The following is a 25755-nucleotide window of genomic DNA, read 5'->3' as shown; positions in this document are numbered from 1 at the left end:
ACAATATGACTTGTCCATCACCGTTACCCCTATTGTCCCCCTCCCTCCCGCCCCTGGTAACTACTAACAAACTTTTAGTCTCTACACATTTGCCTTTGTACATAAGTGAGGTCATACAGTATTTGTCCTTTTGTGACTGACTTATTTCACTTAGCATAACGTCTTCCAGCTCTATCCATATTCAAATTCTCAAGGATTTCAGACTTTCTGGAGCCAAAGGAGCTGAACGAACCCCTGAAATTATTGCCCTGAGATAAGCTTTAAACCTTAAACCAAAATTATCCCCTGAAGTCTTCTTAAAGCCAAACAATAGTTTAGCTTAACTAGTAGAAAATGTCTCCCTTGAGCATTACGCTCTTTTAAGAACTATCTATGTTTTTTTATGTGGAATCAAAGTGACAACAGCAATTTGAAAGAGTACACAGGAATCTTAGGGTGCAGTGAGTTTATGTTAATGGAGGAGGAACAATTCAGAAAAGGAAGATCAGAATGGTTGCACAAATCATAATCAATGTCACTGATTTGCACATGTAGAAACTGCTGAGTTGGTATATATTTTGGTGTGTATATTCTCAACAATAAAATAAAAGTTAAAAAAAAAAGATGATAGCATTGATTACAATACTGCGTAATTATAATTCAGATAAATACCAACTTAACTACTCCCACTCACATTTTTATTGGCCTGTAAGTAGCCCCATTTCAAATTCAGTACCTGTAGTCGCTCCTGTTCTTTTTGTAACATTTTTCTCAGAATTTCTACTTTCTGGTTATGAACCACATTGTTTTCCTCCTAGATAAAGATTAAAAAAAAAAAACAGTAAACAAGCAAACAAGAATCAATACAGGGAAACTGAAAGCTACCTATTGGGTTTTCTTTATTCCTGGTAGTTATAAAGACAGGCTTTAAACATGACAGTTTTAAAGATAAAAGATTACAGAGAAATTTCTGGCCTTCTATTTTGGGTTCAAAAACATTAAATACTGATATTGGTTGGAGAAATGAAATTTCTTTAAGTATAATATTTTATACTTGTTCTGCTAAGATCTTCAGTATCAAACCCCATGCATCCTCAGATTCACAGGACCTCCTACCTGAAATATGAAGACAGGCTCCTAACTCATCTCCCACCATCTCTCCTTGCTTCACAACCCTATTTACCGCATTCATCTTCCTAAAACCATGTCATGATCACATCACTCTCTTGCTCAAGAAAAACTTCAATCGGTTCTGATTGCCTACCTAGTTACAATCAAAATGATTTTCCAAAATAAATTGTCAATCTACTTTTTTCAAACTCATCTCTCTCAACATACCTTCTTAATTGGCATCATTTACACCAATCAAAGAAGAGTCCTGGCTACTTTCCAAAAGTACTTGGTGCTTTCTTGGATCTTTACCTTGGTTTATTCTACTCCCCCTCCACTTGCATGGCCTTTTTCTCATCTCTACTCCTTAAATATAACCTGTTTTCCAAGGGTCAATTCATATAATACCTTTCTATAAATTCCTTCTTTATCACAACTGGATGTGCCTTCTTCCTTCTCATAGAACTTAATATTTTTTCCCTCACAATGTCTACATTCTGACTTTGTATTAGTTACCTGTATACTCTTGATTCAAACTCAATCACCAAAAGTTTATTAAACACCTACCATATACTAAGCAATATTCTAGGCAACGGGGACCCACAGTAAACAAAATAAACAAAAAGTCCTTGTCCTCTTAGAGCAAACATCCTAAGATGACTACAAACCTTGACTATAAGATGTGCTAATTATATTCTCACGGCTGGAACACTGCTTTGCATATATTAAAAAAAAAACAAAAACCTGTTGTCGTCAAATCAATTCCAACTCATAGCAAGCCTACAGGACAGAGCAGAACTGCCCCACAGAGTTTCCAAGGAGTGAATGGTGGATTCCAACTGCCAACTTTTTAGTCAGCAGCCATAGCACTTAACCACTACGCCACAAGCGTTTCCACTTTGCATATGCATATTTGCTGAATTAAATCTGCTCCCCCAATACTCTATATAATCGTTCTAAATTATGATGGAATTTCTTATTAAGAAATTATCTTCTAGAATAGTTCAATTAAATTTATCAGCCCAATACTTTAAAACTCTCAATACAAAGCAAAATAAAGCAAAGACATCATTATGCAACTGAGCATTTACAAAGAAATAGTCCTACTCTTACCCCCACGAGCACAGGACTAGTGATTCTCTCCATATTCCCAGACGCTCCAGGTGAATGAGGGGATGACATGATGGGAGACATATGTCCAATGACTGATGGCTCTACTTCAGGATCAGCTAGTGGAATCTGGGGCGACCCAGGTGGGCGTCCCTGAACAGTGAGCGCTACATAGGAACCAGCTTGGAGTGGGGAGATGGAAAAAAGGGGAGGGAGAGAAAAAGCACACTGTCATGAAACATTTTATACCACTTCACTATTTAACCTTTGACCGTTCTAAAATATCCAGTTACATGAGAAAGTCAGTTGCTAACCATTTCTCTGCAGGAAAAAAATCAAATTGTCAATTCTCTTTTGTGACTGCCCTAAAAATCTAAAAAAAAAAAATGCCATTTTCAGACAACAAATTACTACTCATAAGATCAGATATTACTTAAAAGCAAAAAAAAAAAAAAAATTAAAACCCTGAGAAACTTTTCTTTTTTTTTCAATTTAGAGGAGAGTGAATTAATATCAACCATCTATCAATGGCTATGTTCAGTTAATTTTTTTAATGCAAATCTAAAAAATCATCACATTTTAAGATGAAACGAGGCAGGTTTAACTAATATTCTGGAATATGATGCACTTTTAAATTAACTTCACAAAATGAAAATGATAAAAAGATCCCACAGAATGACAAAAAAACACAATAAATACTCAGTGGGTTTTAATTTTAAAAACTTGCAGGACAGAGGAGGAAAATTCACTAGGCCTATTACAGAAAAAAAATTCTAGAAGGCAAAATTCGTCATCAGAAAGACTCAACAACAGACATCCATTATTTATCTAGCATCGGCAAGAAATCTGGTGTTCCAAATAAACGACTCTTCTAGATAACTGATCTTTATGTGACAAAACCTTTTTCTTTGCAAACAGATTTAAATATATTTCACACTTTTTCCCCAATTTAACCCTCCTATGGGCAACAGTGGGTTTGGTTTTTGTTTATTTTGTTTACTTTTTTTTTTTAATATTATTTCACAACGTTCCAGGGTTCTAAAAATTACTATTGTTACACTGAATGGTCCCAAATACTGTATTTTTAAAGGTTGTCCAGTCTTTTTTCTCACTGACAGAAAGTCATCTGTCATGCCGTATTCACTCGCTCATGTGTCGGCTTCCAACAGCTTCCTAGCTCTTCCTTTCTTCAGCACTTTCTAGACTGCTTTTGAGTTGAAACCACATTTACTATTTCTAAAATATGCACTAAAATGTAGAACATGAAGGAGCTCTTTTATAAGAACAGTATACAGGTTTCAGGCATGCCAAATTTATATCTGGTTTTGGATATTCAGAATTGTTTTACGCTTAACTTCAAGATTTTAGCTAGGCTCTGGCTACTGGGGAAAAAAATTGCTATAGTCCTAGGATTTAATTTTTAAGTAATATTTATACTGGGATGAACGAAAAATATAACTTAGAAAGCTAAAGAAATTATCTTACTTTTTATACTCTGTAATAGTCAGACATCAGGCATATACTTATTACCTCTATTATCATAAACCATCATATTTATGTAGCATATAAAAATTTATAAGTCACAATCTCAGAAAATAAGTAATCAAATTTATTCAAATATGGAGATCTAATTTTGATCACCACATTTCTTATAAAAATACACTGAACTTTAAAAATACGATCAAAGTGACCACTTAGACCATTGACACTTTGATGAAAAGGTAAAGGAATTTAGCATTGCTTAACCTAAGAAATAAGAAGTCCAAAAGAATTTAATTTATTGAATTTATTCTAAAGATGTTCACTCAATTGAAGAAATAGGATTAAATAAAGCAGTAGTGATTCTGCTTGGAAACAAACAGTTCTCTCTTATTTGTGCTCTAAAGTGAAATTCCAAAGGTTAGAAGTTCTTAACCCTGGAGATTTCCCAGAGAAGATAACTACCCTGGATTATTGAATCATTTGCTTGTCTGAGGCAAAGTGATTATGCTAAATGATATTTTTAAAGTTTCACTACAGTTCAACACACCATTGACTCTGATTTCAAAACCTCCTCCCTCTCAGGTGACATATGCATCTCTTTCAGATATATGAGATACTATAAACAACCATACACATGGGGTTGCCAGAAGATAGCTGTTTGTAAATTAAGAGCGTTCATATCAGACTTTCCATTAATGCCATGAGCTAAATCCAGGGCACAAGCTGCTTTTGTAAATAAAGTTTTATTGGAACAGCCAAGTCCATTCAGTTACATACATTTATGGCTGCTCCTGCTCTACAATGACAGAGTTAAGTAGTTTACCACCCTCGGTGCCGTTGAGTCAACTCCGGCTCACAGTGACCCTACAGAACAGAGTAGAACTGCCCCACAGGGTTTCCAAGGCTGTAAATCTTACGAAAGCAGACTGCTGCATCCTTCTCCCTTGGAGCAGATGGTAGATTCAAAACGCCAACCTTTCAGTTACTGGCCAAGAGCTTTAACCACTGCACCACCAGGGCTCCTCAGTAGCTGGCCATACAGCCCCAACCAAAACCAAACCCACTGCCATTGAGCTGATTCTGACTCATAGAAACTGTATAGGACAGAGTAGAACTGCTCTGTAGGGTTTCCAAAGCTGTAAATCTTTACACAAGTAGTCCGCCACATCCTTCTCTCATGGAGCGGCTGGTGGGTTCCAACCACCGACCTTTTGGTTAGCAGTCAAGTGCTTTAACCACTGTGCCGCCAGGACTCCTTGGTGGTTTACCACATGGCCCACAAAGCCTAAAATATTTACCATCTGTCTCATTAGAAAAAAGTTTGCTGATCCTTGCTTTAAGGATTTCAAAAAATAATTAAAATTGTGAATAACATTCACCTACATTTGATTAGTTTCACCACCTCCAAATGGTTTGAATGAGTCACTAGAGTTCCATTCACCTGTAAGAAAATGAAAACAGTGCACGTCAGATACGTTCTATTGGAACAATGGATAAAATGATTTCAGGAGTTATCATTCATAATACAACCAATTACAATATAGGAAACCAGGCTATAGATAAGGAAACCAGGCCACAGATAGATACACAGACTGACAGACAGATGTATAGATATATTGTTAGGCGTCATTGAGTCAGTTTCGACTCATAGTGACCCTGTGTACAACAGAATGAAACACTGCCCGGTCCTGCGCCATCCTCACAATTGTTGCTGTGTCTGAGCCACATATGTGTGTGTGTGTGTGTACAGGTATGTATATGTGTGTGTATATATGTGTGTGTGTATACACCTACACACTTGGTTCAATATCCACTTTTACAAATATTCTATAAGTTATACTCAGCAACAAAATGAACTTGAACACAAAACAAGGCCTTGATTTAATGAACATTACAACTTATTCACCATGACAAATGACTATACATGCCAAGCAACAGATTTACAAATCCATCACAACTAAGGGCTCTTACAAATAGAAAATGTCTCTTTGTTTTTAATTACTAATTTACCGATTTGTCAAAATCATAATAAATCAAAAAAACATAAAATATTAAGTGAACATTTCGAAAGCCAGCGTAGCAGCAGCGTAGATGTCAGGGGACATCTTGGTCAATTGGCATAATAAAAACTATTAAGAAAACATTCTGTATCCCATTTTGGAGAGTGGCGCCTGGGGTCTTAAACGCTAGCAAGCGGCCATCTAAGATGCAACAATTGGTCTCAACCCACATGGAGCAAAGGAGAATGAAGAACACCAAAGACAAAAGATAAGTATGAGCCCAAGGGTCAGAATGGGCCACATAAACCAGAGACTACATCAGCCTGAGACCAGAAGAATTAGATAGTACCCAGCTACAACTGATGACTGCCATGACAGGAGAGCACAACAGAGAATCCCTGATGGAGCGGGTGAGCAGTGGGATGCAGGCCCCAAATTCTAGTAAAAAGACCAGACTTAATTGTCTGACTGAGACTACTGGGACCCCAGAGGTCATTGTCCCCATGCCTTATGTTAGCCCAAGACAGGAACCATTCTCGAAGCCAACTCTTCAGACAGGGATTGGACGGGACTACAAGACAGAAAATGATACTGGTGAGGAGTGGGCTTCTTAGATCAGGTAGACACATGAGACTATCTGGACAGCTCCTGTCTGGAGGGAAGATGTGAAGGCCGAGGGGGACAGAAGCTGGCTGAATGGATGCAGAAACACAGGGTGGAGAGAAGGAATGTGCTCTCTCATTAGGGGGAGAGCAACTAGGAGTACACAGTGGGGTGTGTATGAGGTTTTATATGAGACTGACTTGATCTGTAAACTTTCACTTAAAGAACGACACACAAAAAAAATTAAGTGATATTTCCACGATAATAACTCAATTTACTTTTAATTTTTCTGATCATGACCTAATCTTAAAAAAGATAATTACTTTTTAGGCAGGTTAAAGGTAGGAAATGTTATCCAAAGTCTCCACTAAATCAAACAAATTAAGGTAAAAAAATAGCAAACATGGATCTAACATTTTTTTTCTGATGCAAGGAATACTAATTTTTAAAAAGTGCAAATACAACAGAGGATAAAACAAAAGTATCCTCGTCATGTCCACCAGAGAGAATCACTGTTAACCATAATGTTTCACCTTGGAAACACTTTTCAAGCATGTACCCACCAGATACACAGACACATACACACATTAAAAAAAAAAAAAAAAAAAAACTATAGTATAGCTTTTTCCCCTTAAGAAAAAATGAATATATACATGTGTTTTTTTATTGTATTGTGGATATCTTTCAATATAGATACACACAAACCTAGTCCATTCTTCTTAAAAGCTTCAGATGAATTGTAATTTATCTATCCCTCATTTTATGCACATTTACATTCTTTTTAGCTTCTAACAAATATATTTTTCACTTATCACTTTAACTTCTTTGTTATTAATGCGGTTGAACATATTCTCATTACTGTTATCAACTTCAATTATTTTGGGGAATTGCCTAATAAAATCCTTTGTCCATTTTTTGATTTATTGCTTTATTAATTTTAAGAATTCCCTACATATTAAAAATATTATACTATATAATAAGTTTCAAATATTTTCTCCAGATTGTTTTTATTTGTAAAGTATATTCATGGTGTTTTTTCCTATACAGCAATTTGATTTTAAGTAGTTAAATTAGTCAGTTGTCTTAAAAGTATTGACTAATCCATTCTTTTCCCACTAATCTGAAACGCAAGACCTCTTTCTGGCCTCTCTGCTGTGTCCCACTGATAGGTCTAGACCTAGACTAGAGTCACATGTTTTAAATTAAGCCACACCATCTCCCTTCATACATACCTATACATACAACACATTTTTTTGTTTAGCTATTATTATACCTTTGTAAAGTTCACCTGGGAGAATAATCAGTTTGACAAGTAACAACACACCTCCCCAATTCTATTAGTATATTTTGACAGGAATTCCTTGCTAACAAATTAATTTGGAGTGAAATGGTTATCTTTCTAACAGTTTGTTATCCTCCTACCCAGGAACATATATGATTCCTTTTATACAAGCCTTTTATTATGTCCTTCAGTAAAGAGATATATTAATTTTAAAACAAAATAAATTTTTAGAGTCAACAGATCCATCATCAATTATGTGCTGTTTTTTATAAAAATCTGCATGAAAGGAAAATCAGAATATGGTTAATACGATGTTTTTAAATCCTGCCATACATTCCCTACCAGCTCTTACCTTGATGATTCGATCACCTGTCTGTACTCCAGCCCGCATGGCTGCTCCATCTATAAGAGAAATTACTTTACTTAAAATCTAATTCAATTGCATTCACTCATAATTTTCTTGGAGGAGAGGCACTGACTAAACACAGGCTGTTAAGGTCAGACTGACAGGTTCAAATCCTGCCTCTGCCACTTACTAGCTGCGTGGCCTCAGACTGGTTGTTTTTTTTGTACTCTAAGCCTCGATATCAACTGTGAAATGTGGATAAAAAATACCTCAAATTATAACACTCAATACACAAAGAGGTATTCAGTATATAGTAAGACTAAAAGATACTGTTATTGTTGTTTTTGGAAATAAATTAATATTTTTGAGCCTACAACCATCTCTTCAATCTTTATCTACCAAAACATTCCTGGTGTCATTAAGAAGTTCCAGAAATTAAAAACTTACAGTGATGATGTATAACGTATCATGACCAAGGTGTCATATGATTTCTAAAAACTACTTAAGAACTGTTTACTTTCTGCAGAGTACAATGAAAACCAACTGAGGTAAACTTATGCCTATTGCTATGGTACAAAAGACAAATCTCGCACAAAAGCACTTATGATTTGCAATCCACATAATATTGTATCCAAAAGAAGAAAATAGACATTATTTAAGCCTTTCCATTCTTACTGTTTGCTCTCAAGTAACAAGACAATTTTTTAAAAAAATGCCTTGCCTTCTTTGACAGACTGTACGAAGACTGGATTGTCTCCACTGACCGTCAGCCCAAATCCATTGTCGTCCTTCTGGATAATCACACAACGCTGAACAAGACCTGCGCAAGAACAACAGGGAGAGAGAAAAGGTAGAGAAAACAGAAAGAAAAAGACAATACATGTTAGCAATGAACTGTATTCTATCTGGAGAAGCACAAAGCAGCAAGTGAAAACCAATATAAAATAGAGGGTGGTAACCTCATAAACCAAACACACACAAGAACATCACAAAGAATCACATATGTTGGTTTCTCACTGCAGAGGTACAGCAGAATTGCTCCAAGGTTAAAAACACTATGGCACACTGGAAAGGATGAAGTATTAGAGATGAGACAGTTAGAAGGAAAGCCCATTCACATCTACCCTATTTATTTGCAAAACAAAATCCTCCCCCACCACGCTATGTGTTTAGTGCTCTAATTGGTGTTTAACATTTTGGGGCTTTAGGCTAGGTGCATCCCATGGTAAATTCTGGGGAAATCTAATCTCACTCTCAAGAAAATATACTTAAGCAGACTGTAAAAAGAAAAGAGGTGTGTCCAGAGCACCTGCAGCGCAGCTTTTATCCCAAGAGGGAGACAGAAAAGGAAGCTTTCTAGCCTAGCTCATAGGGAAAATAAGCAGGAAGGAGAAAAAGGTAGAAAAGATGAAGAACCTATGAGCTCAACCATTTCTTTCATCTATTTCATATACTCACCAGCCTCCTAGAAGAGAATTTGTTTTTCTTCTAGTTAAACAGCAAATGAAAAGACAAGGTGAGAGAAAGAGGACCCCAACCAAAGGAACAGGGGTGCCCCCTTCTAGAACCCTGATTAGCACCCAGGGCTGTTTTATCACAAATGCCTCTGAGGATCCTGAACTCTGTGTTAGCCAGAGACTTAATATAGACTGAAAGTTTTGCAGAATCTAAACATTTCCTCAAAAATCAATGTCTAAGAACACATAAAATAGCACAAGTACAATGATGATTAGAAAACAAAAACATCTTTCAAATAAAGACTTTTATGCAAAAAGCCATGATCTTCTAAACATGTCTGATGTGCAAACCAAAGGATATATTAAAATTATATATTAACGAGTCTATGTGTGTATGTATATATATATGGAAACCCTGGTGGTGTGCCCTGCTGGTTAGAGCTACAGCTGCTAACCAGAAGGTTAGCAGTTCGAATGCACCAGGCGCTCCTTGGACACCCTATGGGGCAGTTCTACTCTGTCCTTTAAGGTCGCAATGAATCGGAATCGACTCAACAGCAACCGGTTTGTTTTTTTACCTTGGTTATGTATATATATACACATATAGGAGCTCTGGTGGCACAGTGGTTTAGAGCTTGGCTGCTGATCAAAAGGTCAGCAGTTCAAATCTACCAGCCACTCCTTGGAAACTCTATGCGGCAGTTCTACTTTGTCCTATAGAGTTGCTATGAGTCGGAACCGACTAGACAGCAATGGGTTTGGTTTTTTTTTTTTTTGGTTTATACACATAAGTATATATATATATTCTTGTTGGTAATGCTATGTCACGAGGATGTGATCACAGTATAGCTAAAAGACTGTAATAACTAAATACCCATATGGAAAAAATAAACCTCGAACCTTATCTCATACCCTACACAAAATATAACTTAAAATAGATCATGGTCCTAAACATAAAAGCTAAAGCATTTTAGAAGTAAACACAGGAAAAAATCTTATCTTCGAGCCCTCAGTAGACTAAGATCTCTTAGGACATAAACTATACCAACCATAAAAGAAAAAATTGATAAATTGGACTTCACAATATGAAACATCTGGTCCTCCAAGGACACTGATAAGAAAACAAAAAGACAAACTACGGACTGGGAGAAAATATTCACAATAAAAAAAATCTGATAAAAGGATTGTACCCAGACTATATTTAAAAAAAAAAAAGTCTACAATTTAATAAAGAAAACAAATTTCAAAGAATGCAAGAGATCTAAATAAACATATCACAGAGAAAGATACACCAATGGCCAAAAAGCACATGCAAAGATGCACGATGTACAAATGCAAATTAAAACCAAAAACACACACCACCATACAATTAGAATGGTTGAAATTAAAAAGAAGAATAATATCAAGGGTTGGCAAGGATATGGAACAACTGGAACTCTCAAATATTGCTGGTATAAGTGTAAAATGGTACAGTTTGGAAGTTTCTTATAAAGGTAAACATATACTTACGACTCAGTAATTTCATTCCTAAGAAAACTGAAAACTCATGTCCACATAAAGACTGGTATGAAAACCTTCATAGCAGTTTTGTTCTTAAGAGCCAAAACTGCAGACAACTCAAACACCCATTAACAGGTGAAAAGATAAATAAATTGTGGTTTATATAAGAAAATACTACCTAGTTAAAAAAAAAAAAACTCCCCATAAGCAACAACATAGATAAATCACAAAAGGACATACTATACGATTCCAATCTCAGAATAGGCAAAACTAAAGTATAGTAACAAAAATCAGATTATCCCTTGGAAGCAGCCATCCAAGTTATACCAGTTGGTCTCTATTCACTTGGAGCAAAAGAGGAAGAAGGAGAGTCAGGAATAAGGGGAGGATACAGAGTGCATGGCTAACTGCCTCCATGAACAACTGCCTTCTTTGCCATGAGACCAGAAGAGCTGGATGGTGCCCAGCTAACCACTACTGAACATTGTGATCAAAGATTCTATAGAAGAATCCTAATCAAAAAGGGGAAATGCAGAACAGAATTTCCAAGTCTCAGAGAATCCAGATTTTCTGGAGGCAAAGTGGCTGCATGAACCCCTGAAACCACCGCCCTGAGATAATCTTTAAACCTTAAACCAATAATACCACCTGAAGTCTTCCTAAAGCCAAACAACAGTGTAGCTTCACCAGTAAAGAATGTCTGTCTTGCGCATTATGCTCTTTTAAGATCTATATATATGGGATCAAACTGACAACAGAAACTTAAAAGATTAGATAGGAAACTTAGGGGGCATTGAGTTTATGTTAATGCAGGAAGGACAACTAAGAAAAGGAGGGTGAGAAGGATTGCATAACTCGAAGAATGTCATCAGTGTCACTGAAATGCACATGTAGAAATTCTGAATTGGTGTATATTCGGCTGTATATATCCTCAACAACAACAACAAAAATAAATGATTAAGGTAAAAGCAGATTATCAGTTGTCTAGCAGTGGGGTGGGAAGGAGAAATGGGAATGAATGAAAGAATTCTGGGGGTGATGGACTCTTGATTCAAGTGGTGTTTACATAAGTATGCTCATTTGTGAGCACTCATTGAACTGTATACTTAAAATGAGTGCATCTTATTTTATGAAAATTGTACCTCAATAAAGTTGATTTTGAACATTAAAAAAAAAAATTTAGCCTCAATTCTACTAAACTGTACTTGAATTAAAAAATTCACCACTCCCACAAAATAGTCAATTGTAAGAAGGACCGAGGAAAATTCAGCCTTTTTCATTTGTGTATTTAATGTTGCTTCTTTCAAGTAATTAGGAAGAACTATAAACAGAATAGGTATGAATATATACAATCATGTAAAACAAGCACTCTTTATAAATTTCTAGTACATTATAAAATAAATATAAGAATCAGTAAGAGTGGAGGAGGGAGGGAGAGAGAGGGGAATTCACTAATATTATATAGTTTTTGTTGTTTTTTTTTATATAGTAGACAAGAATCAAGGTGAAGGGAAAGACAGCACACAATACAGGGGAGGTCAGCACAACTGGACTAAACCAAAAGCCAAGAAGTTTCCTGAATAAACCCAACGCTTCAAAGGTCAGTGTAGCAGGGGCGGGGGCGTGGGGATCATGGTTTCAGGGCACATCTAGGTCAACTGGCATAATAAAATCTATTAGGAAACTTTTGGCATCCCATTTTGGACAGTGGCGCCTGGGGTCTTAAACGCTAGCAAGCGGCCATCTAAGATGCATCAATTGGTCTCAACCCACCTGGACCAAAGGAGAATGAAGAATACCAAAGACACAAGGTAAGTATGAGCCCAAGAGTCAGAAAGAGCCACATAAATCAGAGACTACATCAGCCTGAGACCAGAAGAACTAGATGGTGCCCGGATATAACCCATGACTGCTGTGACAGAGAACACAACAGACAACCCCTGAGGGAGCAGGAGAGCAGTGGGGCGCAGATCCCAAATTCTCGTAAAAAGACCGTTAACGGTCTGACAGAGACTAGAAGGACCCTGGAGGTCATGGTCTCCAGGTCTTCTGTTGCTCAAAACAGGAACCATTCCAAAAGCCAACTCTTCAGACAGGGATTAGACTAGACTACAGGATAGAAGGAAACCCTGGTGGCGTAGTGCTTAAGTACTACAGCTGCTAACAAAGAGGTCAGCAGTTTGAATCCGCCAGGCGCAACTTGGAAACTCTATGGTATAGTTCTACTCTGTCCCATAAGGTCACTATGAGTCGGAATAGACTCGATGGCAGTGGGTTTTGGTTTACGGGATAGAAAATGATACTGGTGAGGAGTGAGCTTCTTGGATCAAGCAGACACATGAGACTACAGGGGTAGCTCCTGTCTGGAGAAGAGATGAGAGGGCAGAGGGGGGCAGACACTGGGCGAATGGACACAAAAATAGAGAGTAGGGGGAAGGAGTGTTCTGTCTCATTAGAGGGAGAGCAACTAGGAGTATATAGCAAGGTATATACAAATTTTTGCATGAGACTGACTTGATTTGTAAACTTTCACTTAAAGCACAATAAAAAAAATACTTCTGTATTAATAAATTCCTCATTAAATACAAGCACTCCCTTAAGGGAATAAACTCTCACTCATGCATTTGTCCCACTTTATTTTGTTTTGTATTGACAGACAAGCAAATCAGTTTTTTTTTTAATTTTATTGTGTTTTAGGTGAAAGTTTACTGCGCAAACTAGTTTTTCATTCAAAAATTTATACACTAATTGTTTTGTAACATTGGTTGCAATCCCCACAAAGTATCTGGACTCTCCCTGCAATGTGTCGGCACTCTCCACCTTTCAATGTCCACCCTGGGTTTTCTGAGCCCATTCTTCCAGTTTTTCTGTCCCTTCCTGCCTTTGCTTTGGGGGTAGTATTGCCCATTTGGTCTCCTATCCTTGACTGAACTAAGAAGCATATTACTCAAGTGTGTTATTGTTTTATAAGCCTGTCTAATCTTTGGCTGAAAGGTGGACTTTGGGACTGGCCTCAGTTTTGAGTTAGCAGGGTATCTGGGGGGCCTTAGTCTCGGGGGTTCTTCCAGTCTCTGTCAGACCAGTAAGTCCTGGACTTTTTTAGTGAGTATGAATTTTGTTCTACATTTTTCTCCTACTCTGTCTAGGACCCTCTATTTTGAAATCTGTTACAACGGGTGGGTGTGGTAGCCGGGCACCATCTAGTTCTTCTGGGCTCAGACTGGTTGCTGTGGCTCATGTGGTCTACTAGTCCTTTGGACTGATCTCCTTTGCTCTGAATATGATGTGACAAATAGATGTATCTTAGATGTCAGCTTGAAAGCTTTTAAGAACCCAGATGTTACTCACCAAAGTAAGAGGTGGGACACTTTCTCTATAAAGTATGTTATGCCAAATAAACTTAGAGTCCCAAGTCCACAGTCCCGAGCCCTCAGAGCCAGTAATTCAGTCCCTCAAGGTGTTTGGATATGTCCAGGAAGTTTCTATGACTTTTGCCTTGGTCAAGTTGTGCTGCTTTCCCCTATATTGTGCATTGTCCTTCCCTTCACCAAAGTTAACACTTGTCTACTATTTAGTGATTTTCCTTCCCTATCCCTCCCCTTCCTCATAACCATCAAAGATTGTTTTTTTTTTTCCCTGTGTGTACACTTTGTCTTGGGTTTTATAATAGTGGACTCATACAATATTTGTTCTCTGGTTATTGATTTATGAGCTGGTTCATGGATTCATCATTGTTATTTATCGTTGCATAGTATTCCATTGTGTGTGCATCATATTTGTTTACCCATTCATCTGTTGATGGGCACTTAGGTTGCTTCCATCTTTTTGCTACTGTGAGTAATGCTGCAGTGAACATGGGTGTGCATATGTCTATTTGTGTGACAGCTTTCATTTCTCTAGGATGTATTCCTAGGAGTGGGATTGCTGGATCGTATGGTATTTCTGTTTCTGGCTTTTTAAGGAGGTACCATATCATTTTTCAAAATGGTTGTGCCATTTTACATTCCAACCTGCAGTGGATAAGTGTTCCAGTCTCCCCACAACTTCTCCAACATTTGTTATTTTTTATTAGTGTTAGTCGTGTCAGGGTGAGATGATATCTCATTATGGTTTTGATTTGCATTTGGCTAATGACTGTGAGCATTTCCTCATGTGTCTGTTAGCCACCTGAATGTCTTCTTTGGTGAAGTGTCTGTTCACACCCTTTACCCACTTTTTATCTGAATTATTTGTCTTTATATTGTACAGGTGTGGAAGTATTCCATGGATTTTAGAGATTAGACCCTTGTTGGATATGTTATAGCCAATTTTTTTTTTCCCAGTCTATAGGTTCCCTTTTTATTCTTTTGATGAGCATAAATGTTTAATTTTTAGGAGCTCCCAGTTTTTTAGTTTCTCTTCTGGTGTTCGTGCATTGTAAATTATGGTTTGTATAGTATTTTTGGCCCCTATTTTTTCTTCCATGATCTTTATCATTTTAGGTTTTATATTAGGGTCTTTGATCCATTTTGAGTTAGGTTTTGTGTATGGTGTGAGGTATGGGCCCTGTTACATTTTTTTTTTTACAGACAGACATCCAGTTTTGGCAGTACCGTTTGTTAAAAAGACTGTCTTTCCCCCCATTTAATGAACTCTGGTCCTTTGTCAAAGATCAGGTGACCTTAGGTGGATGGATTTATGTCTGGGTTCTCGATTTTGTTCCATTGGTCTACATGTCTGTCACTATACCACTACCACGCTGTTTTGACTACTGTGGTTGTACAGTAGGTTCTGAGATCAGGCCTTCTGCTTTGTTCTTCTTCTTCAGCAATACTTTGTTTATCCAAGGTCTCCTTCATTTCCATATAAAATTGGTGATTAGTTTTTCTATCTCGTTAAAGAATGCTGTTTGTATTTGAATCGAGATTGCACTGGATCTATACATCTCTTTGGGTGTGACTGACATTTTCACAATGTTGAGCCTTCCTATCCATGCACATGGTATGTTTTTCCATTTATGTAAATCTCTTTTGGTTTCTTGCAATGAGTTTTGTAGTTTTCTTTGAACAGGTCTTTTACGTCCTTGGTTAGATTTATTCCTAAGTAATTTTTTTTTTTAATTTATTTTTTTAGGGGCTACTATAAATGGTATTGTTTTCCTGATTTCCTGTTCAAAATTCTCTTTTTTAGTATATAAGAATCCAACTGGTTTTTGTATGTTGGCCTTGTATCCTGCTACTCTGCTGAATCTTTCTATTAGTTCCAGTAGTTTTCCTGTGGAATCTTTTGGGTTTTCTACTTATAAGATCATATCATCTTATGAATAGGGATAGTTTTACTTCTTTCTTTCCAATTTGGATGCATTTTATTTCTTTTTCTTGCCTTATTGCTCTAGCCAGGACTGCCAGTACAATGTTAAATAAGACTGGTGATAAAGGGCATCCTTGTCTTGTTTCCATTCACAGGGGGAACATTTTCAGCTTCTCTTCATTGGGAATGATGTTGGCTGTTGGTTCTGTATAAACCAAAAACCAAACCAGTGCCGTTGAGTCGATTTCGACTTACAGCGACCCTATAGGACAGAGTAGAACTGCCCCATAGAGTTTCCAAGGAGTGCCTGGCGGATTCAAACGGCCGTCCCTTTGGTTGGCAGCCGTAGCACTTAACCACTACACCACCAGGGATTCCTTGGTTCTGTATCGATGGCCTTTATTATGTTGGGGAATTTCCCTTCTATTCGTATCTTATTGAGAGTTTTTATTAGGAATGGGTGTTGGACTTTATCAAACGCCTTCTCTGTGTCAACTGAGGTGATCATATGATTCTTTTCTTTTGTTCTATTTATGTGATGGATTACAGTGATTGATTTTTCTAATGTTGAACCACCCTTGCATACCTAGTATACATCCCACTTAGTCATGGTGTATTACTTTTTTTATGCAATGCTGAATTCTATTGACTAGAATTTTGTTGACAATTTTTACATCTATATTCATGAGAGATACTGGTCTGTAATTTTTTTCGTAGTGTCTGCCTGGTCTTGTATCAGGGTTATACTAGCTTCAGAGAATGAATTCAGGAATATTCCTTCCTTTTCTATGCTCTGAAACAGTGTGAGTAGTGCTGGTGTGAGCTCTTCTCTGAATGTCTGGGAGAATCCTCCAGTGAAGTTGTCCAGACCAGGGATTTTTTTTGTTGCTGTTGGGAGTTTGTTTTGTTTTGTTTTGTGTTTTTAATTACCTCTTCAACCTCTTCTCTTGTTAATGGGTCTGTCAGATTTTCTATCTCAGCTTGTGTTAGCTTAGGTAGGTGTATGTTTCTAGAAATCTGTCCATTTTCTCTAGGTTTTCAAAATTATTAGAGTACAGTTTTTCATAGTATTCTGTTATGACCCTTTTTATTTCACTTAGATCTGTTTTCATGTCCATGATCTCATTTCTTATTGGGTTATTTGACGTCTCTCTGGTATTTCTTTTGTCAGTTTGGCCAATGGCTTGTCCATTTTGTTGATCTTTTCAAAGAACCAACTTTTGGTCTTGTTGATTCTTTCTATTCTTTTTCTGTTCTCTATTTTATTTATTTATCCTCTAATCTCTATTATTTTCTTTCTTCTGGTGGCTGTGGCCTTCTTTTGCTGTTCTCTATTTTTATGAGTTGTTGGGCTAACGTTTTGGTTTTGGTCCATTCTTCTTTTATAATATGTGCATTTACTACTATAAATTGACCTCTGAGCACTGCCTTTACTATGTCCCACAGGTTTTGGTAAGCAAATTAGTTTGGGATGGGGAAGACAGACAGAATGTAAACTTTAAAAAGCAGGGCTTCTTGTGATAGGTACCTTTATAAGATAAGAGATAGCAAGAAGGCTGCGCAGGATACAGGTTACCTCCTCTGGTAGCTTTTCCTGACTATATAGACTAAGTTAGCTTCCCTTCTTATCGATTCCTACTACACACTGTATTTACTCCTATCATATCATTATCACTCACCTGGGTTAGTATTTGTTTGTATCCCCTCTTCAGACTACATGTTCCATGGATGCAGAAGCTGTATCTTATTTACAATTTTATCTCAGAACCTGGCTTATATCCCAGTACATAGAAGAAAATGAAAACAAAACTGCTAAATAAATAATGAAAATCAGAAAAGTAAGAGAGTCTAAAATTGAATGCAAGTTCAAAAAGGGAGGTGATCAGAGGGACAAACAAAAAACAAAGCATCACCACTACTACACACAGGCAATTGTACAAATATGACAGGGCTCTAGCAGACTGCTAGGATTGAGTAAATACAGTAGGATTATCTTAGAATACTATAAATATGTCTTCTCCAATTCATAGCCATTTCAGCCTAATACTTCCCTTTTTAATTCTACATCAAAAGAAGAGGGGCAAAGGACAAAAAGGAAAAAGAGCTATGTGCACATCCTATCCATCTTTCTACTCTCCCCAACCTCACTATATTATCATTAGTCTAAGTCAATCTGCCATTCTGAGCATGTGATGCACATAAACATAAGAATTACTAGGCTAGGAGAAAAAGAAAACATACTTTACGTATACAGGCAATTCAGGATCTATGGAATTCAAATTAACGATACTATCCTGTCTTTTGAATCTGTGCTGTCTGCATAAAATTAGGTTTGGGGTCAAAATTAACTGAAAACTAAGCTGTCCTATCATTCAAAATTTAGAAATCCAGCTACTCAAAAGCTCATGTCTATTATGTTCCTTCCCATCCAAAGTCAAATAAAATTGTTTTCCTGTTTCTTGAGAGAAATGTTCTACTCATTGCATACCAGAAGCTGTTTTAACACATTACTGTTGTTGCTATTCTTAGGTGCCATCAAGTTGGTTCCGACTTACAGTGACTCTACGTACAACATAACAAAACACTGCCTGGTCCTGTGCCATTCTCACAATCATTGCTATGTTTGAGCTCAGGGTTACAGCCACTGGGTCAATCTATCTCACTGAGAGTACATGAGACCCTTGCTTCTAAGGAGCATTCTTGTGGTGCTTCTTCCAAGAAAGATTTGTTCATTCTTCAGGCAGTCCATGGTTATGTTCAGTATTCTTCGCCAACACCGTGATTCAAAAGCATCAATTCTTCTTCAGTCTCCTTTATTAATTGTCCAGCTTTCACATGCATATGAAGTGACTGAAAACACCATAGCTAGCGTCAGGTGCACCTTAATCCTCAAGGTAACATCTTTGCTTTTTAACACTTTAAAGAGGTCTCTTCAAGAAGATTTGCCCAATGCAATACGGTGTTTGAGTTCCTGACTGCTGCTTCCATGGGTGTTGATAGTGGATCCAAGTAAAATGAAATCCTTGACAACTTCAATCTTTTCTCCGTTTATCATGATGTTGCTTATTGGTCCAGTCATCAGGATTTTTGTTTTCTTTATGTTAAGGTGTAATCCATACTAAAGGCTGTGGTCTTTGATCTTCATCAGTAAGTGCTTCAAGTCCTCTTCACTTTCAGTAGGTAGGTTGTGTAATCTGCATATCTCAGGTTATTAATGAGTCTTCCTATCTTGATGCCATGTCCTTCTTCATAGAGGTCAGCTTCGCAGATTATTTGCTCAGCATACAGATTGAATAAGTACGGTAAAAGAATACAACCCTGACTCACACCATTCCTGACTTTAAACCACACAGTATCCCCTTGTTTAGTCCAAACAACTACCTCTTGATCTATGTACAGGTTCCTCATGAGCACAACTAAGTGTTCAGGAGTTCCCATTCTTGCAATGTTATCCATAATTTGTAATGATGCACAGAGTCAAATGTCTTTGCATAGTCAATAAAACACAGGTAAACATCTTTCTGGTATCCTCTGCTTTCAGCCAAGATGCGTCTGACATCAGCGATGATATTCCTCGTTCTACATCCTCTTCTGAATCCGGTTTGACTTTCTGGCAGTGCTACTTCAACCCTTTTTGTATGATTTTCAGCAAAATGTTACCCGTATGTGACATGAATGATACCGTTTGATAACTTCCACTTTCTGTTGGATCATCTTTCTTAGGAATGGGCACAAATACGGATCTCTTCCAGTTGGTTGGCCAGATAGCTGTCTTCCAAATTTCTTGGCATAGATGAGTGAGTACCACCAGTGCTGCATACATTTGTTAAAACATCTCAATTGGTATTCCATCAATTCCTGCAGCCTTTTTTGTTTTGTTTTGCCAATGCCGTCAATGCAGTTTGGACTTCTTCCTTCGGTGCCATCCGTTCCTGATCATATGCTCCCTCCTGAAATGGCTGAACATCAACCAGTTCTTTTTGGTACAGTAACTCTGTGTATTCCTTCCATCTTCTTTTGATACTTTCTGCATCATTCAATATTTTCCCTGTAGAATCCTTCAATAGCAACTCGTGGCTTGAATTTTTTTCTTTCAGCTTGACAGATGCCAAGCATGTTCTTCCCTTTTGGTTTTCTAACTCCATGTCTTTGCACATATCATTATAATACTTTACTATGTCTTCTTGAGCTGCCCTTGAAATCCTCTGTTCGGCTCTTTTATTTCATCATTTCTTTTGTTTGCTTTAGCTACTCCGCATTCAAGGGCAAGTTTCAGAGTCTCTTCTGACATTCACTTTGGATTTTTCTTTCTTTCCTGTCTTTTTAATGACCTCTTGATTTCCTCATGTTAGATGTCTTTGATGTCATTCCACAACTTACCTGGTTTTTGGTCATTAGTGTTCAGTGTGTCAAATCTGTTCTTGAGATAGCCTCTAAATTCAGATGTGATATACTCAAGGTCATATTTTGGCTCTCATGGACTTGCTTTAATTTTCTTCAGCTTCAACTTGAACTTGCATATAAGCAATTGATGGTCTGTTCCACAGTGGGCCCCTGGCCTTGTTGTAGCTGATGATACTGAGTTTCTCCATCATCTCTTTCCATAGACGTAGTCAATTTGATTCCCGTGCGTTCCAGCTGGCGAGGTCCATGTGTATAGTCACTGTTTATGTTGTTGAAAAAAGTATTTGCAATGAAGAAGTCGTTGCTTGTGCAAAATTCTATCTCATTTTGAGTCATACCACATCAGCAAATGAAGGTCCCCAATGCTTGACTTCAGCTACGTCATTAAAGTCGACTGTACTTTGAGGAGGCAGCACTTCCCTACTCCTATCTTCAGTGCCTTTCAACCTGAGAGGCTTATCTTCTGGCACTAAATCAGACAATGTTCTGTTGCTATTCATAAGGTTTTCACTGACCAATTTTTTCAGAAGTAGACTGCCAGGTCCCTCCTAGTCTGTCTTAGTCTGGAAGTTTCACTGAGGATAAATTCTACCCTTTATGTTACCCTTTAGGGCAATAGTGGTTCACTGATAAAATTCTCGCCTTCAATGCAGGAGACCATGGTTCAATTCCTGGCCAGCGAACCTCGTGCTCAGCCACCACCTGTCTGTCAGAGGAGGTGTGTGTTGCTATGATATTGAATAGGTTTCAGTGGAATTTCCAGACTAAGACAGACTAAGAAGAAAGATCTGAATACCCACTTCCAAAAACCAGCCAAAAAAACCTTATGGGTCACAATAGTCTGATCCTGTTGTGCATGTGGCTGCCATGAGTCGGGGCCCCATCCAATGGCAGCTAACAAGAACATGCTAACCTTAAACACGGAAACCACTAAAAAAAAAAAAAAAAACTGGCTAAGTCATCATAAAATCTTTAAAGTGTCTTTTTTGACAAAAAAAAAAAAAACCCCACCACTTCTTTGTTTCAGCAAATTTGTATTCAGCATTTGTTTACTAGTTGTTTTAACACTGTTATCTGTAGATGCTGTGAGTAATACAAAACTACAAGGGTCTTTGCCCTCAAAGAACTTAAAATCTTGACAGGAACAACAGAACAGAAACAAACAAGCAATCACTATGCCTAGGAATTAGAGTATGGCACAGAAAATGGGCCCTATATGTTATAAAGAAACCCTGGTGGCGTAGTGGTTAAGTGTTACAGCTGCTAACCAAAGGGTCGGCAGTTTGAATCCGCCAGATGCTCCTTGGAAACTCTATGGGGCAGTTCTACTCTGCCCTATAGGGTCGCTATGAGTCGGAATTGACTCAACAGGCACTGGGTTTGGTTTTTTGTTTTTTGTTTTTTTGGTATATGTTACAAAGGTGCCCTGGTGGCCCTGTGGTTAAGAGCTCAGCTGCTAACCAAAAAGTCAGCAGTTCAAATCTATCAGCTGCTCCTTGGAAACCCCATGCGGCAGTTCTACTCTATCCTACAGGGTAGCTATGAGTTGGAATTGACTCGACAGGAACGGGATTGGTTTTTTTATGCTATAAAAGAAGGGAAAGATAAACGTCGACTTCTAACTCCACATTTCATTAATATAAAATAAACAGCTTTCATTATTTTTACTTTAATGGTTTTTATAGACACACAGAGTCCATGATTTTTCTTGGGGGGGGGCTAAATCTCTTATTGTCTGGTATAAAGAATATTATTCATAATTATCATACAAATATATTTATCTCTGAATATGAGTTTTATAACATCACATAATTACTTTTATATGAGCTGTGTCCATATGGAGACAGGCCAAGAGGGTACTTAACAAGTAAGGTAACGATAAGGCTTAAATTTCCTCAAAACTTAGTCACAGTAATACCTCTTCATTCCCATTGTTCTTGGCTCCACATAAAGGTTTTTTTCATAACTATTTTTTAATGCATAATGAGGGTTGGTAAATGAGCGTATCTTTCTATTACTGCACTTGTCAAAATACATTACAATTCCTTCTTTTTCACCAGACTGTTAGCTTCCTGAAGGCAGGTACAGTCACCTATTTTCTTTCCATCTCTATGTCTTAGCATAGTACCTCGCAATACAGTAGGTGCTCAATGAGTAAGTACTAAATAAATTTGTATTTATTCTACGTAAAGTTTTAAGTAAGTCACTTTTTTAAATAAGTTTTTCCAAAAACTTTTTAAAATAAGTTACTTTTTTTTTATGAAAAGTAAAATCATAGCTCCAATGGCTATTCAAAGTAGAAAAATAGTTTTATAAGAACACTAATTAACCTTCTGCCCTGGCTAAATTCCAACCAAAATAATTTCATTGCTTATCTACCCCAAAATAACTGCTCTGGTTATAAATAAATTTATTTTCATTTCCTATTTTTTAAGAACCATGATATTTCACCTCGAAGTTGTTAGACATTATACTTCATACCATCAGTGAAATAAAGATGTCCTATTGAATTTTTTTTTTTATTATTGAATTGACATAAACACTATCCTTTCCTAGATTTTGTTTTTTCTTCATAACAAAGGACATGCTTTTGTTACTTGTGTAACAATGTGGTGTTTGAAACCAGCATAAAAGGACTGTTTCTTACTCAAGAGATAATTACCAAGGATTCTGAGTGTGAAAAAAATTAAGGTGTAGTCCTTTGCAATTTCTGGAGGAAGTGATATAAAAGGTATTCTGAAAAAGGTGAGAAAGCGCTCTCAAGTGTCCTGAAAGACGGCCACATCTGTGACACCAGACAGTAACTCAGTGAAGACAGAGTGTTAAACGCGTAAGGAGACAGGCTAGCCCTTCCAGGCTGCGCTGACTTTGGTGAAAGCATGTTCTTCTTTCTTCACCTTCGATTTTACTACACGACCAAACTTCTCCAAGTCTCACCTCTCAAGAATTCACTTCAGGGAAGGGTGTGGAGAAAGACCATGTGCAACCTCATAAAAACAGCTCATTTTTAAACTGCTGCCAGACATACATGTTTTATGAGTAAGACCTCTGATAATCCTTTGATTAAGAAGCTTCTTGATTCTCAATGCACAGTGCTGCCAGCAAGAAGAGCCTGAAGTTCCAAGTATACTGATTTCATTCTTTTAGACTATTTCCAAAAATAAGTCTCTTTCCAAGTCACACTTTCTTCTAACTTAAAATTTTTCAGAAAGGAAGAAAAATCCAGCCAAGATGAGTCAAGATCTTAATCCATCAATTCTCTTTATTAAAATATTTCATCCCAATCTCAACAAGCATTCATTCAAAACACTTAATGAGTGCCTCCGCTGCATCAGGCACTAAGGGAAAGATGCGAAGATGGCAAGTACAAATAAGCAGATACAAAGCAGGATGTCAAAGCTCAGAAACAGGATGTCCAAGTTCCGAAACAACAGAAGTAGATGGGCAAAACTAGGAAAACCCTGTGAAAAAGGTAACACCAGAATTAGGCATTGGAGGATGGGTAGGGTTCTAACAGGGCGTTGTAGAAGGCAAGCCATTCCAGACAAGGGAACAACATAAGCAAAGGAAGAACACCAAACCATATTTGGGAAACGAAAATTTAGAGGAGAGTCTGGTACCTTTAGGCAAATGGTAGTAGAGTAAGCCAGAAAGATGAGCTGAAAACAAATTTTATGGCATATCTTAATAGCTATTTATACTTTATCTTATAGATAAATGGGAAGTCATTGAAAGTTTCCTAGCAAGAACTACCAAATCCTTACTTTAGCAATATTAATCTGACAGCAATATAAGGTAGAATATAGTAGAATGGAGGAAAGGAGGTGAAGGAAAATAACAAGAAGTAGGAAAGAAAGTTATGAGTCTATTTAAATATTCTAATGCAATGATAAAACGCTGAACAAGACAGCGGGGATGAAATGAAGGTGTGAGAGGGGTAAAAAACACTGTGATGGTAGAATCAATGAGACCTGGCAAATAGTTGACTACTGGGGAAAGAGAGAAGTCAAAGATGACTGGGGAAACAAGACCAGGTGAATGGAAGAATGGCAGTACCACTAAAGGATTCAGGGACATCAAGAGGAAGAGTGACTTCCAGCAGTAGGGAACAATGATGAATTTCAGCCTGGTCATTCTGAATTTCAGGGGCAGTAAGCAAACTGTTAAAAATATAAGACTGGAGATTGGAGGAAAGATCAGGGACGGAAATTCGGAAATTTGGGTCATTCCTACACTTGTAAGAGGGAAAAAGTAATCAAAGAGAAGACAAAACAATTAAAAGAGAAAAGAACAAGGAGGATGCACTATTACAGACATTAAAGAAGGGGCATCGGCATTGCCAAATGGCTCAGAAGGAAGATGAGAACTGAGAAAAAGTTCATGGATTTTCAATTAGAATGTTTTGCTTCAAGATAGAAAGAATTCAGACGTCAGATTACAAGAGGTTAAGAAATGAATGATTCATGAGGACACAAGAAAGCTAATGCTCTTTGCAAGGCTGAAGAAGAAAAAAGGCAGAATAATAATTTGGTGGGCAAATCAAACCAAAAACTTTTTTAAAGATTTGAAAAGCCTGAATAAGAAAAGTCAGAAGAATTTTTTTTAAATAGCCTCTGAAGTATCCAAATCAGCATATCTCAAGTACTAACACTTTACTTCAAAAATACATGGCTTATTTTCTTTTACAACAAGACTATATCGGCTAGAATCCCTTCGTGACACTGAGAAATTAGGAAGAAGCTGTAGTCTAACTCAAAACTCCCTTGCTTCATCTCTCATATTCCACAAAGATCCACAAAAGTTCTCCATTCCTATATTAATGAGAAAAATAGAAATTAAGTATTGCCAAAGTTGCAGATCAGAAAACATATCCTACACATTTAATAGAGTCCAAAAGGTACAGAGGGAAAAATAAGGGGAAATGGAATATTGTCCTACCGCCCTGAGAATAAACTTAAAAGAAGTCAATACAAATCAGACTCTTGGTTTCCTTTTAAAATGAGCAAGTAAATCTTTCCCACAGAACAGCTTTAAAAATGGCTAGAAAAGTTTAAAATAAATAATTTGTAAGTAAATAACATTTGTGATAAGGACTCGGCTGATGAATTTTACCTCAATAGAAGACAATGTATAATCTCAAAAGCTAGAAGTGGGCTTGTTAGGAGACCCTACACTAAAGTACAATGTCACAAT

At 37.2% G+C, this 25755-nt stretch overlaps 1 protein-coding gene across 2 annotated transcripts in view; it reads right to left on the bottom strand.

The window, feature by feature from the left end:
- Positions 1–25755, bottom strand: part of ARHGEF12 (Rho guanine nucleotide exchange factor 12) — a 169894-nt gene that overhangs the window by 56945 nt on the left and 87194 nt on the right. For both annotated transcript variants that reach the window (XM_049857588.1, XM_049857589.1), the window contains 5 exons: positions 8634–8732; positions 7919–7968; positions 5065–5122; positions 2203–2381; positions 716–793 (listed from right to left, as the gene is read on the bottom strand). In XM_049857588.1, the coding sequence (XP_049713545.1) occupies positions 716–793; positions 2203–2381; positions 5065–5122; positions 7919–7968; positions 8634–8732 (464 nt within the window). The remainder of the gene's footprint in view (positions 1–715; positions 794–2202; positions 2382–5064; positions 5123–7918; positions 7969–8633; positions 8733–25755) is intronic.

The sequence above is a fragment of the Elephas maximus genome, chromosome 17 (genome assembly GCF_024166365.1).
Source record: "Elephas maximus indicus isolate mEleMax1 chromosome 17, mEleMax1 primary haplotype, whole genome shotgun sequence".
NCBI classification, from domain to species: domain Eukaryota; kingdom Metazoa; phylum Chordata; class Mammalia; order Proboscidea; family Elephantidae; genus Elephas; species Elephas maximus.
Note: the sequence above shows the minus strand (reverse complement) of the source record. Positions and strands in the feature narration are given on the sequence as shown.